The 18,067-nt window shown below is 47.7% G+C and overlaps 1 protein-coding gene and 1 pseudogene across 1 annotated transcript in view; both read left to right on the forward strand.

Moving 5' to 3' along the window:
* LBH (LBH regulator of WNT signaling pathway) overlaps positions 1 to 5,839 on the forward strand; it is a 28,175-nt gene extending 22,336 nt beyond the window's left edge. The window contains exon 3 of the mRNA XM_032239204.1: positions 3,186 to 5,839. Within this exon, the coding sequence (XP_032095095.1) occupies positions 3,186 to 3,374 (189 nt within the window). The 3' untranslated portion in view covers positions 3,375 to 5,839. The remainder of the gene's footprint in view (positions 1 to 3,185) is intronic.
* An 11,220-nt stretch (positions 5,840 to 17,059) lies between these two features.
* On the forward strand, positions 17,060 to 17,178 carry LOC116524345 (annotated as a pseudogene).
* Positions 17,179 to 18,067: the final 889 nt, after the last annotated feature.

An 18,067-nucleotide genomic window follows, 5' to 3' on the forward strand; every position in this document is an offset into this window, starting at 1 on the left:
AGGAAGGTCACTCACTTCTCAAAAGGAGACACTGAGGCATTTGGGTTGAAAGGACTTGACCAGAGCTTTGCAGTGGTGGTTGTGTGGCTTAACCCATGGCATTTGAAGTCCTGTAGATCTGGGTTTGGATCCCAGTTCAGCTGCTTCCCAGGTGTGTGGCTTCGAGCAAGGCATTTACCCTCTCTGTGCTTCAGGTTTCTCATCCATAAAACAGGGTGACAGTAGTCCCCGTTATCTCTGGGGGATACGTTCCAAGACCCACAGTGGATGCCTGAAACCACAGATAATTCCAAACCCACATATGCTATGTTTTATCTTTTATATCCATACCTGTGATAAAGGTTAATTTATACATTAGACTCAATGTGAGATTAACAAGGATAGCTAAGGATAAAATAGAACCATTTTAACAGCATACCACTATTAAAGCCATGTGAATGTGGTCTCTCTCTGCCTCCTTCTCACAATATCTTACTGTCCTGTACCTACCTACCTTGGGACTGCGGTTGACTGTGGGTAACTGAAACCAAGTAAAGAAAACCTGGATGGGGGAACTTGAATTAGCTCGAGGTTTGAGATTCCGCTCAGCAAAAAATTTCATCCATCATCATCATCGTTATTGAGTTTTTTCTCCTTATTTTAATGAAAGACCTGTTCCCAGCTTGAAATGAAATCTAATGCTTCTCACCCCTCTCCTCCTTTTCTTCCTCTTTCTCTTCCTCCTCTCTTCCTCCTTCTCTTCCTCCCCCTCCTCCTTTTGCTGGTCCTGCCCTGCTTGTCATCCCTTTTGCTTTTCCTTGGCTTAGGTCATCATGGTTAGATTGGATTTTCCCTCTCCCAGCCCAGGCAATGAGTGTGGTCAGCATAATCCTGGCAGTGAGGTCAGAGGGTGTAGGCGGGGCCAGGCTCTTCCCGGGGCACGTGCCCCTCTCCTCTTGACAGCTCGCAGCTCTGTCTTGGATCCTGAAGGTTTAGAACAAGCATCAGAACTGGGAAGCTCACCTCCTGGATTGGTGCCCCCACAGCTCCTGGGCAGTCAAGGCCAAGAGTTTGGCTCTCCTTCCCTGCTCAGCTTTCCATCTGTGAAACAGGGTGGAGACCCAGCAGCAGCCTAATCCATTTTCCAGAAGGCACGGGCACTGAAAACAGCAGATGTAGGTTTGAATCCTGGCTCTGCCATGTGACCCGCAGAGTCCCAGGTCTTACTGTTCCTGGGGTGGCAGTGAGCCCTGAACAAGGCGACATCTGAAAGAGCTTTGTGACCTGTAGTGTGGGAGTGGGTGAGAGGGACCCCGATGGAGGGGTCTGAAAGCTCATGCTTGGAGGGCGCCTTGTGTCCCCACAGCCCATGGGGAGCTCTGGCTCCACCCAAGAAATGAGGAAGTGTCTAAAAAGCCCACTTGGCCATGCCTCGCTCGGCACACGCGTGTCCGGTCACAGCACAGTCCGAGGGCAGGACTTCCGGGCTGGCCTGGTCAGGAGGACGCAGCCCCGAGTCAATGTCCATGTCCCTGCGCCTCCATGACCCACACTGGCCCAGCCCCTCCCTAAGCTTGTTTTCCTCCTGGCTGCCATTATGATACCTTTTATGAGCCTCGTTAAGTCTTTAATGATGCCTGGTTGTGCAGCTGGCTTAAGGCTTAATCCCCAGCAATAGGCCTTTATTGGATAAATGGTTAATAATCACTCGTCTGCAGGGATTGGGGAGGCTTCATTGAGGCCTGTGATTCCTGGAAGCCCCACGTGGCCTGTGATGTGGTGAGAGTGTGACTTGGCTGGGGCACTGCATGGGCTTGGGTGGCAGTAAGACCCGGCACCCTCAGAGCACCACAGAAGTTGGGGAGGCCTGAGTTTGCAAAAGAGCCTTCCATGTCCTGGTCACGGAAGATTTCTGTCTGCTGCCATGGGTCTGTTTCCATCTGGATCGAGGAACAGGCAGCCCCCCAGATCTCTTCAAATATGTCCCCACTCAAGGTTTTGCTTTCCTTTCTCGTGCCATGAACAAGCTGTGTGACCTCGAGTGGCTCTCCTGACCCCTCTGGGCTCTTGGTTTACTCATCTACCAAATGGAGAGGTGGGAAGAGATGGCGGTGAAGGTGCCAAGTGCCTGATTCTGTGAGCCCAGCATCCCAGACAGAGCCTCCTCTCTCCGGCTCTGGGGTGTGTCACTGAGGGCTGTGAATGGCAGGGACCAGCAGCCCAGCGGATTAAGTACTTAAGCTGCTGGGCAAAGAATTGGGTCAGCTGTAGTCACAGGGCAGTGTGTGCAAAGGGAATCCACAGAGCCAGATTTGGTCCTTGATTTTATAGCTGAGTTTGGGGTTTCTGCCAGCTCAGGGCAGGACACAGAGCAGGCATTAAAAAAACAAAGCCTGATTGCTGGGACTCTGGAAGGAGAAGTAGATGCCTTCAGGTGTAGAGCTGGCAAGAAGCCAGGTCGCAGGTGAAAAAGAAGGGATCCTTGGATTTTGTTCCCAGCCTGCCTGTGACTGGGGTCCATGCTTTTCATCAGGATTTGGCTTTGACTTTACAGTTGCAATGGGATCAGGACCGTCTACTTGAGGGACAGGCTGGTGTTGGGGCAGGGGAATTGAACAGACCCAGTTTTTAATCTCATCCCATCCCTCACTCAGCTCTAGGCTGTCTGGCCTTGGACCACCTACTCTCCCAAGCCTGAGATTCTTTGGGCTAGCATTAGCAACAGCTATTTTTCAGCATGACTGTGTAGGCTGGAAGTTATATATGTATAGCACATGGCAGCCTGCTCACTTAATGCCGATAATTATTCCGGGAGGCACTTAATGTTGTGGCACCTGTGGTATCCTTTGCACTGCTGGTGTAAATTACTTGCTGCAGAGAAAGATCAGACTTGCTGTGGATAATATGATTTGGGATTATTTTATCTGAAAATGAAATACAGTCATCGGCCTTTAGACTCAGCGGCACTGTCCCAAAACTTTCAGCTCCAGGATTAGAATCAAAGCCTGACTGAGGGACTGTTTCCTATGTTTCCCCAGAATTTTCTCCTGTGGTTCCCATCTTCGGCTCCACAGCCTCCCAAGTGCAAAGCATAGTCCCTGGCCTATGGCACACACCCAGTATGCCACACGGATGTGCAAAGAAGGAATGGAATTTCTCTTTTCAAATATGTACATGACCAGGCACCTGCTCTGCTTTTCTTTCAGATCTTTCCAGACCCATCAGACTTTGACCGCTGCTGCAAACTGAAGGACCGCCTGCCTTCCATAGTGGTGGAGCCCACGGAAGGGGAGGTGGAGAGCGGGGAGCTCCGGTGGCCCCCGGAGGAGTTCTTGGTCCAGGAGGATGAGCAAGACAACTGCGAAGAGACAGCGAAAGAAAATAAAGAGCAGTAGAGTCCCCGTGGGCTCCCATGGGTCATACCAGCGAGCATCTGTTCCTGAACTGTTTTTCCCATCATGATGGAAGAAGAGAGTGAACCACAGTCATTCTGAAAATGTCAAACGAGGCTTCCGTTTTGCACCTGCAAATCACCGAGTTGGTTTTCTTTTCTTGTCTTATCTTTTATTTTGAAATTTGCCGAGCAGTGGAGCCCTCTGACAATTTGCAAGGCCTTCTAGAAAGGAAGCAGCTTAGAACCAGGGGGTTGGGCTTGAGGGGGAGTGAGTGCTGTTTTTGAGATCATTATCTGAACTCTGGCAGCCCAGTTAGAGGCAGTGGTGGGATTCCAGTGGGTCTTGGGGGGTGGGAGGTGGGGCATGTGCAAAGCAAGCAAGGAACATTTGGGGTAAGAAAACAAACATGTGGTAAAAGAAGAAAACACATGTTTTTAGGAAAACATTGAGCAGAGAACTGCAGCCAGGATGCGCTCAGCAAACATTCACTCCGGCTGCCGGGGCGTCAGAAAACAAAGTCTTCATCTCTCTATCCGGTTTCACCCAGCCCACCCTTTGCTTTCATTTCAGGAGTGTTGGTCTATGACAGGGAGGAGAGGAAAGGAGAGCAGGAGCAATTGGCTGTTGCAAAGCCAGCTAGAGGTGATGTGCAGGAAAGAAAGGTCACCCCACCCTTCTCCATGGCCTCTCTTCTCCCAGCTGTGGTAGGCTCACAAAGCCAAGGTGATCGGTTTCTAAGAGGCAGTGCTTTTCAGCTTTTCTCCCTGATCTAGCCATGTTGCTTCCCAGCACTTTTAGGAGTAGTGAGAGCATTTCTTGCCCTTGTTGGATACCCCGGGGTGGACACTTGGCATGAAGGTCTCTCCCTCAACTGCTGCCCTCCCAAGATGAAGTGGTGTGCCCTCCCTGGCTGGCCCTTCCTCCTCCTCACCGCCACCTTCCCTGCCCCAGCCACAGCAGCCATGGACACATAGGTCCCCAGCTCAGCTGTGGATTTCCGCCAGGCTGCCCAGCTGCCGTACTCATGCCCATGGGGGCTCTTGGTCTGTTTTTCTTGTGGGTGCCAAGTGGAGAGCAGATGTGGCTTTTTCTGTGTCTTGTTGGGGAGGTGAGCTTTCATGAAGGTCCCAAGAGCTGGCACACCCATGCCAAAAATAATTCCCAATAATTCTTGGGAATTATTGCATGGTGGGGGCAAGGCTCTCGTGGCAGCCTTGGGATGAAGTTTGAGACTAAAGGATGTCACGAGATCCCTGGCTTCTCCCCATGTTGTTCCTGGGCAAGAGCGGAAGGGAGGCATAGCAAGGGACCTCTGCTGCTCTTACTCAGTGGTGGTCCTCATCCCTCCCCACCGCCCACCCACTTCCTGCAAGGGCACCACTCGTATGAGAAAGTTGGCCTTTGGACTTAGCGTTTCTTATCGTAGCTAAGAGCCGTCTGGAGTAGTAGGTCGCAGGACAAATGCTTCAGTCCACCCGAGAGCAGTACTGTGTGGCCCAGGGGTGGACCGAGAGCCTTCCTTGAGCTGAACTTGGCCAACCAAGGCACGCAGCATGTCCCCTCAGGTCTCCAGTCAGTCTAGGCTGACCCTCGGTTCTGGACTTGTGTATATAGCTGTATTTAATACCTCAAGGTCATTGTGGCTCTGGGGATGCCAGGGCAGGAGGATGAGGGCGTGCTGTGGACGCAGCAGTCTGCGGAATTCAGATCTGGGAAGCCGATGGTCGCCCGCACCCCCTGCTTCCTCCCTCTGTCGTCTGCCTGTGTGACACACATTGATGGCAATAACTTCTTCCAACTCCTCACAGAAGTGGGAGAGGCCTGCAGCCTGCACCAAGAGGGGCTTTCTCTCTCTCTTGCTCTCCGCTTCGTTCTGTTTTGGCTGCAGAGAGTGGTTCACCCATACTCTCATTCCCTCACCTCCTTTGTGGACGGGGGTCTTGCCTTTTCAAGTCCTGTGTTTTGGTGTCTTCCCTCATCTGCTACCCTGAATCACCTGTCGCGGTCTTGCTGTGTGATGGGAACGTGCTTGTAAACTGCGTAACAAATCTACTTTGTGTATGTGTCTGTTTTGGGGGGTGGTTTATTACTTTTGCCGGTCCCTAGATCACTTTGTATGACTGTTTGCAGTCTGAGCAGGCCAGGGGCTGACCGCTAACGTCAGGACCCTCAGTGGTGGAGCCTGCTGGGGGGACCCACCTGCTCTTGGACAAGTGGCTGAGCTCCTATCTGGCCTCCTCTTTTTTTTTTTTTTTTTTTTTTTTTTTTTTAGTAATTTGTGTGTATTTCTAACTGATTGTATTGAAAAAATTCCTAGTATTTCAGTAAAAATGCCTGTTGTGAGATGAACCTCCTGTAACTTCTATCTGTTCTTTTTTGAGGCTCAGGGAGAAACTAGCATTTTTTTTTCCAAACTACTTTTTGTCACTGTGACAGTTGTAAATAAAGTTTGAAAATGCTTTCCACTCTGGTCTGGTTTTCTTTTTCCTTCCTGTTCCATTGGAATGGAGTGAGCTCAGGAGCAAGATGAAACCCTGCAGGGAGGCTGAGCTGGGGGAGTTCCAAGAGTGGTGCCTTATGTAGCTCACCTGATGGCTTGTCTGGGGAGAATTCCCTGGGGAGATTTAACTCACAGCCAAAGTTTGAACTACCCCCTAAAGGAAGAAAAACCCAAGACATATTGTAAGATCATTCACATGGAGGGTGAATGGTTGGGCATGCGGCAAGCTCAGGCTATCACGCAAAGCATTTACTGAGCACCTACTGCTTAGCAGCCATTGGTAAGAGGTCAAGGTCACAAATGTCACTGGGCCTGGCTCTCACAGCACTGCCTTAGTGGGAAATTAATGACGAATATGGTGAGTGCAAGGCAGGATCATACTGGGATGTCCTGAGAGTGAACATCAGTTGCGATGGTCAGGAAGGTCTTTGGAAGCAGTGACAAGGAGAAGTTAGCCAGGTACTAGGTTGCAGGGAGCAGAGGGGAGTGGGGGGCATTGGAAAATGTTTCCATTAGGGAGAACAGCTTGGAAAGGGCTTGGCAGGTGGGGTGGGGTGGTGGGAGAGGAAAGCATGCAAGAGGGCTACTCAGTCCTGGTGAGGAGTTTGGGGATTGTATTCTAATGGCAAGGCCTAGCATGGTCTGCTTTATATTTTTATATAACCCAGATGAATGGAGATGGGATTGGAGGGGGCAAGATGAGAAGCCTAGAGACCAGGAAGGAGGCTTTTTGGAGGTCAGAGTGAGAAAATGGTGCTTTGTAGAAGGGACTTGGGGGCATCTTTCTAACCCACGGCTGGATATTTTGCCTTCACCCAGCCCTCTTCTGGATTCCTTAACTGTGGTGAATATAGCCAATCCAGTGGTTTGTGCTGAAGGTGTCCACCAGGACTTACAGAATAGCGACCCATTTTAACATTAGCCTTAGTGAAACACCTAGATCTGTGGGTCTGCTGCCCCAAGGATAACCGGCAGGACCTGACCCTCCTCATATTGGATTACCCCTTTATTTTCCCCCAGCAGCCTGAGGATGGAGTTTATTAGAATGCAGACTCCTTGAACACAGCCCTGCAGAAAACTGTTTGCAGATGGCATCATCTATGTAGAAAATCCTATGAAATCTACACAAAAAAGCTCCTGGAACTAATAAGTGAGTTTAGCGTGGTTGCAGGATCTAAGCTCAGTATTCAAAAATTGACTGTATTTCTGTATGCTGGTAATAACAGGACAAAAAGCAAACACTACATCTTCTCACTCATAAGTGGGAATTGAACAATGAGAACACATGGACACAGGGAGGGGAACGTCACACACTGGGGCCTGTGAGGGGGTTGGGGGCAAGGTGAAGGAGAACATTAGGACAAATGCCTAATACATGCGGGGCTTAAAACTTAGATGATGGGTTGACAGGTGTGGTAAACCACCATGGCACATGTATACCTATATAACAAACCTGCACGTTCTGTACATGTATCTCAGAACTTAAAGTAAAATTTAAAAAAAATAACAGAACATTGAAATTTAAAATACAATTTACATTAGCATAAAAAATACAAACTACTTAGGGTAACACTGATACAAGGTATGCAAAACCAGTTCAATGAAAATTTCAAAACACTGCTGAGAGAAATTGAAGAATCTCTACATAAATGAAAGCTCTACCATGTTCGTCGGATCTGAACACTAAATGTTAAAATGTCAGCTCTCTCCAAATTGATCTATAGACTCAACACAATCAAAATCTCAGCAAGCTGTTTTGTAGACATTGATGATCTGATTCTGAAATTCATATGGAAATGGAAAGAACCCAGGCTAGCCAAAACAACTTTGAAAAAGGAAAATGAAGTTGGAGGACTCTCAGTTCTCAGTTTCAAAAACTTAATACAAAGCTACTTTCATCAAAACAGTGTGGTGTTGGCATCAAGACTGAAAAATAGATCAGTGGAACAGAATAGGGTCCAGAAATAGACCCACAGATGTGTGGTTGACAGATTCTTGACAAAGGTGTCAAGGCAGCTCAATGGAGGAAGAGAAGTCTTTTCAACAAGTGGTGCCGGAACAATTGGATATCCACAGGCGAATAGCTCCTGGGGATGAAAGGCGAGTCTTCCCTTCTGTCTCCCACTGTCTCCATGTGACTTTCTAAACAAAATAATTATTTGTTTGGTAAAAAGTTCTGTCATTCTTTTTCACGGTTAGCCAGTTGCTTTAATACCCACCTGCTTCATCCCAAGTTGTCCCCTTTCCCTAAGAGAAGGATTATGCAAGCCGACTTGCATTTGAGTCCTGCGCAGCCCCTCCATGGGTGCTTTGGGTCCAGTTTCTTAATGTCTAGAATCCTCAGTGTTCTTGTCTGTAAAATGGAGGTAAGATTAATAACTCCTACACAGGGGTGTGAAGATTGAGCACCCAGTAGGTGATCCACAGTCAGGGTGTTTTCTGTCTTTTGAGGGTCTAGTGGCTAATGAACTAACTTCTGCCTTCTGTCTCCTGCTTTTTGCTTTGGGTTCTTTGTGGACATACAAAGGTAGCTTCAAGGTGAAGATAAGATGCAACTCCTTCAGTCTGCCTCCTTTTGTTCATCACCTTGAGAGGGGAAAGGCATGGAGAAGAGAACTTTAATGCCTCTGCCCACCTAAGATTGGAGAGGGAAGAGTGGGAGGTCCCTCATCAGGGTGGGTCTATAGCTCTGCCCGGCTCCTCTTTAGAGAGGATCCCTGTGCAGAAACCTGTTTGAAATGAGAGCTGAGCTTTGAGAGTAGGTTGGGAAGAGATTCCAGGTGAGGAGACAGCAAGTTCAAAGGCCTGAGATAAAGATCATCTCCATCTTTTTGAGGAATGCCTATGAAGCTAGTATGTCTGGAGTAAAGAAAAAAAGAAAGCTGAGAGCAAACACCACAGAGCAGTGCCTCATGGGTCCTGGTGAAGGTGGGTTTCAGAAACACAGGTGGCCATTGTGAGAAGCCCTCAGGGAAGGAGGAAGGCTCACCGGGCATCCCAGCCCCTGAGATCCACTGATCAACTCATTCAAAGTTGCCCAACTGGTGGCCTATGGAAGTTGATGTTGATGGACCTGAGACACTGTCACATCCGGAAAGGGCTTCTGGATCATTAGAGGAGGATTAAATTAGGTAGAATTCAGTCTGTACATCCGTCCTTAAATGACTGAAGGGTGATTGTCGCTAACAGCATGGGCTCTGAGATCAGACGCCTAGATCTATAACTCAGCCCTTCCTTTTCCTAGTTGTGTGACCTTGGACAAGTTACTTTTCTTCTGTATGCTTCACTTTCCTCATTTGTAAAGTGAGTACCTAACTCATAGGGTTGTGGCAACACCTAAATGCATATTATAAGTAACATGCTTGGAATTCTGCTAGACACATAGTAAGTGCTGGAGAAATGTTAACCACTATGGTAGACAGAAATAATGTCTTCCACCCCCACAGATGTCGCTGTCCTAATCTGAGGAACCTGTGAATATGTAATGTTACATGGCAAACGGGCATGAAGGTTGCTAATCAGCTGACCTTGGCTTGGGGAGATCCTGGATTATCTTTAAGCCCAATCTAATCACAAAGGTACCGTAATGAAAGAGAGGGGCAGGAGAGTGAGAGTCAGAGAGAGATGTGGAGATGAAATGCTGTTGGCTTTGAAGACAGAGAAAGAGGCTGCCAGTCAAGGAATGCAGGCACTTCTAGAAGCGGGAAAAAGGCAAGGCCATGATTCTCCCTAGAGCCTCCGGAGGAATGGAGCCCTGCCCACACTTTGATTATATCCTAGTGACAGCTATTTTGGACTTCTGACCTCCAGGACTGTAAGATAATAAATTTGTCATAAACCACTAGGTTTGTGGTAATTTGCTAACAGCCACAACAGGAAGCGAATGCAGCCGTTATCATCATAACTGTGATAATGATGGTGATAAAGACTTTTCCCTCATGGCCTCAGAGAATAGGGATGAGGGAGTGAATGGAATGGTAGCAGGCAGGCTGAGGCCACCATCCAGTAGCTGGAGCCCACACCTTCCTAAGTAAGGCTGTCTTCTCTCGGTGCTGCAGCCAGAGGTATCTGTCAGACGGAGGGGCTACCGCTGCCCTAGGACTAGACAAATTTAAGGCTGTAGAGCCCTTATTCTAGAGTTTTGAAAATTAGTGATTCCTCTGTGACATGTTCATCAGTATAGTCTTGGAATCAGAATATTCCTTAGACCGCTCCTTTCTGTCTGTTTACCTGGGTCCTACTTTGACATGCAATTCATTTGCAATATTTCTTTTTCTGTTTTCAGTCACAAAACCATGAATTCACACATTTCTATGATTGGCGTCTGCCAATTACAGAGCACTGGTTTACCTCCATTTCTTCTAATTTCTCATAACACTTCCCCAAAGTGTGGGTTTTCATATATATAATGTTTTCATTTTTGTACAAAGTACATTTAGCACTGATGGAAATTATTAAAGATGGTGAAATTTAGGGACTTCATCTTTCAAATCCCATCACGGTAACATATCAGTTATTTGCATTTTGGTTTCCTTCCAGTCACTGTTCCCCCATACTTACCAGAATGTGCTCCACGAGTATAATTTTTTCCTACAAAGCAGACATTTTTAATGTTATTTTATGGATGAGGAAGCTGAGGTCAGAGGACTTCAAAATATACTGACTTTGGAAAAGAGTAGAATCAGAACAAATGGTGTGCTGGTAAATTTCTCTGAAATTTTGGGAAAAAAAAAAAAAAAAGGCCTGGATTTGTAGTGTTTGCCAATTTCCATGGTGTAAATGCTCCCACTGTGGCTGATTTTGTGGGACTGGGATGATCTGGGAACCAGTGCAGGCCTATAGCAGCGCACCTCTAGAATCCCTGATCCTCCACTGCTAAGCTAGAAGAACATGGGCTCAGACTGCCTAAGCCTCAATCTCCTTTTCAATAAAATAGATATCACTCAAAAACCAGAACAGTGCCTAGTTCACAGGGACTCAATAAACTCTAGTGCCCTTCTTCCATTTGGAAAAGAGAAATCGCCCTGGAAAGTTATCTGCCATAGTATTTTTCAAGCTAAATCATGACTCATTATGGGGTTGTGAAAGTAATCTATTTGTGGGCTGCAACCAGAATTTTTTTTTTTTTTTTTTTTTTTTGAGACAGAGTCTCACTCTGTCACCAGGTGCCAGGCTGGAATGCAGTGGCACAATCTCGGCTCACTGCAACCTCCACCTCCTGGGTTCAAGCAATTCTCCTGCCTCAGCCTCCCAAGTAGCTGGGATTACAGGTACGCACCACCATGCCCAGCTAATTTTTGTATTTTTAGTAGAGACGGGGTTTCACCATGTTGGCCAGAATGGTCTTGATCTCTTGACCTCGTTATCCGCCCGCCTCAGCCTCCCAAAGTGCTGGGATTACAGGCTTGAGCCACCATGCCCGGCTACCAGAATTTTTTTAAAAAAGAAAGAAAACAAATAGAAAAGACTACAATAGAAAAGGAAAAATCAGAGTACAGCAGATATTGGAAGAGTAAATGTTATTCCCTGAATTTTCGTTTCATCCCTACATATCGATGAGTGTGTGTACTTGGTCATGAAAAAAATATTTTTCTTTCTGTGGATCGCAGTTAAAACAATTTGAGAGCCACTGATCTGGGAAATCTGGCTTTCTAGAAAGCAGTACCTTTACTCAGTAGAGTCATGGGGGTGGGAGAGAGGCAACTAGAAAAAGTAGCTTACATACCTCTCTGCAGAGGAAATGGGGCTAGCACACCCAAGGGTGGAGGCTGCGTGGTCAGTGTGTTGGGGACAAGCCTGGGAAGGCCACTACATCCTTGGTCTCCCCTAAAGCCAGGATTAAGCTCTGGGTAGGCTTCAAATGCTGCCTGAGCCTTGGAGGAGGGAGGGAACTGTGCGTGGAGAAGGAGGCGGAAGCTACACAGGAAACCCTCACTGGCACCCACTGCAGCAGCTACCAGACAACCAACAATAGCGACCTCAGATAAAAAATAACCCCCCATGTCCCAGCCGTGCCATGCAGGGGCAAGGGCATGCCGTCTAGAGGGCTGAAGTGTCACCAGGCTAGGGCTGAGGTTATGCTGCCTGGCGCCGTGCTGTGCCTTGATTTCCTGATTGCTAATTAGAGGGCACTTTTCCTGCCCAAGGTCACTTGGGCTGGCGCCAGCAACGGGGCCACTTGCCTGCAGAGTTTTGCCTCCCCTGGTCTCTTGCACAAGGTGGTATTTAAAAAATCACTCATGCCAAGACCTTCAGGTCTGAATGTACACCTCTGCCAGGGGACTCTCTTCTTAAAAGAAGGCCCCAGCTGTTCTTATCCAGAGGATTGTCCCATGCAGGGGCTGTGCAGAAAACCCCAGCAGCCTTGCAAGCCTCTCCTCTGGCTATGGTAGGCTATGACCCCAGACTCTGTGCTGTCCCAAAAGCACTTCCCTCTGTTGTCCAAACCTCTCTCTCCAGACCAAAGAAACAGGCTCCCCATGGTTCTCCAGCACTGCCAGCTGGCACATCCGCCCATGCACCAGGGAATGGTGTAGAAAGGCAGAGCTCCATCAAATGTTACTGCACCAGGCCATTCTTGCATTGCTATAAAGAAATACCTGAGACTGGGTAATTTATAAAGCAAAGAGGTTTTAATTGGCTCACGGTTCCGCAGACTGTACAAGCATGGTGCTGGTATCTGCTTGGCTTCTGCAGAAGCCTCAGGGAGCTTTCATTCACAGCAGAATGCAAAGCAGAAGCTTGCACGTCACGTCACGTGGTAAGAGAAGCAAGAGAAAGCAAAGGGGTGGGGCAGATGCCACACATTTAAACAACCTGATCTTGCAAGAACTCACTATGGTCAGGACAGCACCAAGTCATTAGGAATCTGCCCCTGTGACCTTCCACTAGGTCCCACCTCCAACATTAGGGATTACATTTCAGCATGAGATTTGGGCGTGGACAAATATCCAATTCCATCATTTACTTGACTGCAACAAAGCATGTTGAGGATTAGCAGCCGGCTTGACACAGAGCAGCTAGGGTCCCCTGCTTGCTTCTGACCTCACGGCTTGCTGGTTAATTAACCAGTTTCAGCCTGGTTCTCAGCCTCCCTTACCTATCCTAAGAACACCCACATCCCTCAAGGACGAGCAGTATTCACAAGGACATTGCACTCGACAGTTTACAAAGCGCAGTTCTTATCTTCCATCCACCTACACAGCATTTCTTAACCTGGGTTTCCTAGAATTCAGGGATGCCTGTGACATTGGATGGGACAAAAATCACATCTATATGTTAGTTAATTACTAGGTGAAATTCGGCATTTCCTGTTGGTAGGAATGCAGTCAACAAACCACAGTGGTGTCAGCAGCGCCTGCCATTTGTCACTGATAAAAAGTCACAGGTATTTTCATTTTCACAGCACACTTGCTGCAGGTGTTATGAAATATCATTTGTAGTCATGGCTACCTCAAAATTACAGCTGCTGCTGGATCTCATTAGGTAAAGCTTTAATAAAGAAGGATAGTTCTGACTTTTTTTTACAAATGTGTTTCTAAAAATATTTTTGATGGCTGTATCTCAGCATACTTTATTTTCTTTGCAACTCTCTGTATTTTATGCTATGCATTTAAAGTATTATTCTGAGAAGGGAATTAACTTCTTCAAGGTGCCAAAAAGATCCTCAATACAAAAAGATTACAATTAAATCCCCTAAAAAGAGGATGCTCCAGCCCTGAGTAGAACTATAGTAGTGTGCAAAGCCAAGGAAAATTCACTCTTACCCCTAAAGGGCTCAAAGTCAGATAGAAATATCCAGAAGCAAAGAAACAATTGCACACTAACCTAATGGGTGCTGTGAAGGCAGGGACTGTATGGGCAGATGGCATGGCTGGGAAAGCCTGAGAGGGCTGGAGTGGGATCTGGAGGGCCGAGAAACAGGGGGCCACTGCCTCGTTTCAGACCCTTGGTGGATTCACAGCCCAGCCCTGGTGAGAAAGGAGAGCGCCCATTCCAGCTACACGGACATGGGCTGCTCTGGAACAGCTTGGTGGCCCTGGGGGGAAGTGGCTTCTCCCTGGGTCTGTTCCATTCCCTTACCATGTATCCAAATGCCACCCACAGCCCAGGCCTGGGAGCAGAGGGACCAACTGTCCCTATTTACCTTGGCCTAGAGGTTTCATGGGGCATAGAAATTTGAGTGCTAAGAAGGGGAATAGTCCCAGGGCAAACTGGTACAGTTGGTCCAAACCCCACCCTTTTCACCTAGGACTAATTCAACTGCCTGGAATTTGGGTCAAGTTAGTCCCCTAGCACCTTCTCTATCTGAGTTTCCATCTCCGTTCCCATCCTTCTCTCTCTGGAGGTCACTCTCTCACCTTCTACCCAATTTCTGCTTTAGCTCCCAAGCTTACTAATGTCACCGGCTCCTGTTTGCCAGTACCCTGAGGACCTGGCTATTTCCTGGGGGCCTGTTGTGCACTACTCACACTTTGTTAATAATTGAAGCACAAATGACATGAAGTGCTCAGTTGCAGGTGACAAGCTGAGCTAACATTTTACGCCCATAAAACTACTACCCAGGTCAGGATGCAGAAGGTTATCACACCCCAGAAGGCTCCCTGGTGTCCCTCACTGTCAACCACTCCTCCAAAGGGTAGCCACTGTTCTGTCTTGTCGCACAGCTGAGTCCGACCTTCATGTGAATGGAAGCAGCCTCCGTGCCCCTTAGGAGCCTGTCCCACGGAAGCTGCGAATGATCCCACTTCAGCAGGATCTCAAAGCAGGAACGGGGCAGAAAAGGCAGGGGAAACAGGATGTTTGGGCTGGAGGAAATAAACAGCCTCGCGTTTAAGTGAGGACACTGGGGGCTCAGACAGGGACAGTTCTTTGACTTCTTCCTTATTTGACCGGCATTAACTGGTCTCAGGGACACACAGCCAGTCGGGGGAGGCAAATTTGAGATTAGAACTCAGAACCCCAGGAAATCTTCCTTTTGTCCCCAAGGTGCCCTTGGGACAAAAACCAGGACTGACTTGCCCTGGCTGGGAGGTGTTTGCCATTCTCCATTTCCTCTGCCTCTCCCCCTGCCAGATGTCCCTTAGGCTACACAGGAGTGATTCCCAATCCTCACTGGGCATTAAAAATCACTGGGGAACTTTAGAACAATCTCAGTGCCCAGGCCTCAGCCCAGACTAATGAAATCCCTATCTGTGGGAGTGAGACACAGGCACCCGTATTTTTTAAACTCCTGGGGTGATTTTGCTTTTCTCTACCAAGTTTGTAAAGCAGAAGCACTTCTCAAACTGCAGTGCACGTGACTCTGACAGGGCTGTGGTTAAAATGCAGATTCTGATTGAGCAGGTCTGGGTGGAGCCTGAGAGTCTGCCCTCCTAACAAGCTGCTGAGGGACGCCAATGTCTCTGCTCCACAAACCACACTTGGAGCAGCAAGCTACCGAGGCCTCCTGTCCCTTTCTGCCTGTATCCCAATTCTTCTTCATATAAATAGACTTTGCAATGATTTATTTTTCAGTTTGTCTTTTAAACATACCGCTTCCACAATCACCCAAATAATTATAGATTTACCCACCCTTACCAGAAAGGGTATGATGATTTATCATGTGCCTTCTACATGCAGAATGTTGTCTTCAACAGCTTTGAGGACTTACAGCTCCTATTCAATGATGAGGAACAGTAGCTCAAGGCCCCTGGTGTTAGCGGCAGTTCGCGCTTCAAGGCTCCAAGGCTCTTCTAAGTTACGTGCTCTTCTTCACCTGAATCTCTCTTTAAATTTGTGACTATTAAGCTTGTGAGTCTGACTCACATTTTAGCTTGGAGGTTCAAACCTCACCTGGCTTTTAGTACACACTTAACTGGAAAAGATCCTTCCATTTTTCTAATCTCTATCTCAGATCTCTTCTTCACTTCTGCTTTCTGTAATTCCTTGCTCTACCCAGTCCAATCTTACCAAAAGTTCCTTCCCCAAAGCCCTTCCCTCTCTCACCACTGTTACTGTCCCACCCTCCGCTGGCCTCATGGCCATATACCCAGACTGTGGCAGGCTTCCACCAAGTGGGTTAGAGAGAGCAGTGCAGTTAGGACACCCTTAAACAGCCCCAACAGAACCATCCCAGTCCTGGTTTACTTCTTTGTTCTTTATCCAACTCCAACAGTGAGATTTGGACTATGGGATCCTGGCCTGGGAGTCCCCCAGAAGTCTTTGGGTTGCTATTGCCAAATGCCACCAAAGAGAATTTCCCTACAGAAGTGAAAGCTGTGCTCTGGCATTGCTGTGATGGTTAGTTTTGTGCATCAACTCGATGGACAACTTGGGCTAAGGAATGCCCAGGTAGTTGTTAAAATACTATTTCTGGGTGTGTTTGCAAGCGTGTTTCTGGAAGAGAGCAGCATTTGGATTGGTGAATTGGTGGACTGATGCCTTCCCCTATGGAGGTGACATCATCCTATCCACTGAGGCCCCAAATGGAACAAAAAGATGGAGGAAGGATATCCTAGCTGAGGACAAAAAGATGGAGGAAGGATATGCTCTCTCGCTCTGCCTGAGCTGGGACATCCAGCTTCCCCAACCCTTAAATACTGGTACTCCTGGTTCTCAGGCTTTCAGATTCAGACCTGGACTCTACACCTTCAGCCCCCTGGGTCTTAGGCCTTCAGGCTTGAGCTGAAATACACCACTGAATTATGCCTGTTTCTCCAGCTTGTAGATGGCAGATTGTGAGATTTTTTGACTTCCATAACCACATGAGCCAATTTTTATAATAATCTGCTTGTGTGTGTGTATATAAAATTGCCTCATTGATTCTGTTTCCCTGGAGAACTTAAATACAATTGTGATACCAATCTAAGGAGCTGCCCTCCTGTCCCCTCACCTAGAGGACAGAGACATCAATGACACACAGCTCCCAAGCTGGTTTTGCCCATCGTCATTCCCTCAGAGGTCTGTTAACCAGCACCCAGGTTATGGGTAGAGCAGGGTCTCTGTGGCAGCCTGCATCTCTGCAGCTGATGCCAAGGAACTACCTGGGGCTCTACCACACTGCCACAGCCAGGCACACAAGATTGTCCTCCTTACAGGGCTAGCAGGGCCAGCGAGGCCGGACCTCTGATGAGAGGCAGCCTCATGTGGTAGTGAGAGAACAGATTTTGGAATTAGACAGACATGGGTTGAAATCCTAATTCCCATATATGACCACACCACCCTGAACGCACCCCATCTCGTCTTATCTTGAATACTAAGCAGGGTCGGGCCTGGTTAGTACTTGGATGGGAGACCACCTGGGAATACCAGGTGGTGTAGGTTTTTTTTTTTTTTTTAAAAAAAAAGAAATCCCAATTCCCCCACCACCAACTATCTGACCACATGACTTCATTCTTTGTGCTGCAGTTTAGGAGAATTACTGCAAAGATCAATATGAGTATGTATTCAGGTTTACCCCTTCTCTGCAATTCTGAACATGACATGAAATGATGCCTGGGAAAGCGCTCATTAGCACAGCACCTGGCCCAACATGTGGTGAGAAGGTGCTCATCAGATATTGCCTTCTCTCCCTTTCTTGATGACCATCTTTCTGATGCCAAATAAATCACTTCTCTGCTCTAACCTTCATCCCAGGTAACAAAGGACTGTCGGGTAGTGTAAAGGGTCAGACCAAAGCTCCCAAGTTTGCAGTTCTCCCTATGCGCACCCTTCCCAGACAGCCTCCTCTGACTGTTTGTATCCTGTACCTTTGCTAGAATTCCTGGGATCAAGAAACCTCCAACCTCAGGCTTGGAGCAGTTAGCTCAGGTGCTGGGGGTGGGGAAGAGAAAAATGCTGGCATGTGAACTGGTTCACAGTGACCCCAGCTCACAAGCTGCATGGATAATTGCTATTTATCAACTCACTGGAAAAAATGACTACAATTACATTTCACACATCAACAAAAGGAAAAAATAAAGCCGCATTGGAATGTCTGAGTCACTCCTCAGAGCCTTTAAAGTACCCATTCATTATGACCCTTCTCAACATGTATCCTCCCTTGCAGGGATCTGCAATCTCCCATCTGCCTGATACTTGCCAGCCTGGCCAAAAGACTCTGCAGATCGGCCAAGACTCTGGGGGCTTACAATAGACCACGAGGAGCTATTAAGGGGATCACCAAGGCCTGGAGGGTCATTCTTTTAGGAGCAGTTGTTTCAGACTCTGTTCT

Source organism: Sapajus apella, unplaced genomic scaffold (genome assembly GCF_009761245.1).
Source record: "Sapajus apella isolate SASKATOON/1434 unplaced genomic scaffold, GSC_monkey_1.0 scaffold44, whole genome shotgun sequence".
In the NCBI taxonomy this organism is placed as follows: domain Eukaryota; kingdom Metazoa; phylum Chordata; class Mammalia; order Primates; family Cebidae; genus Sapajus; species Sapajus apella.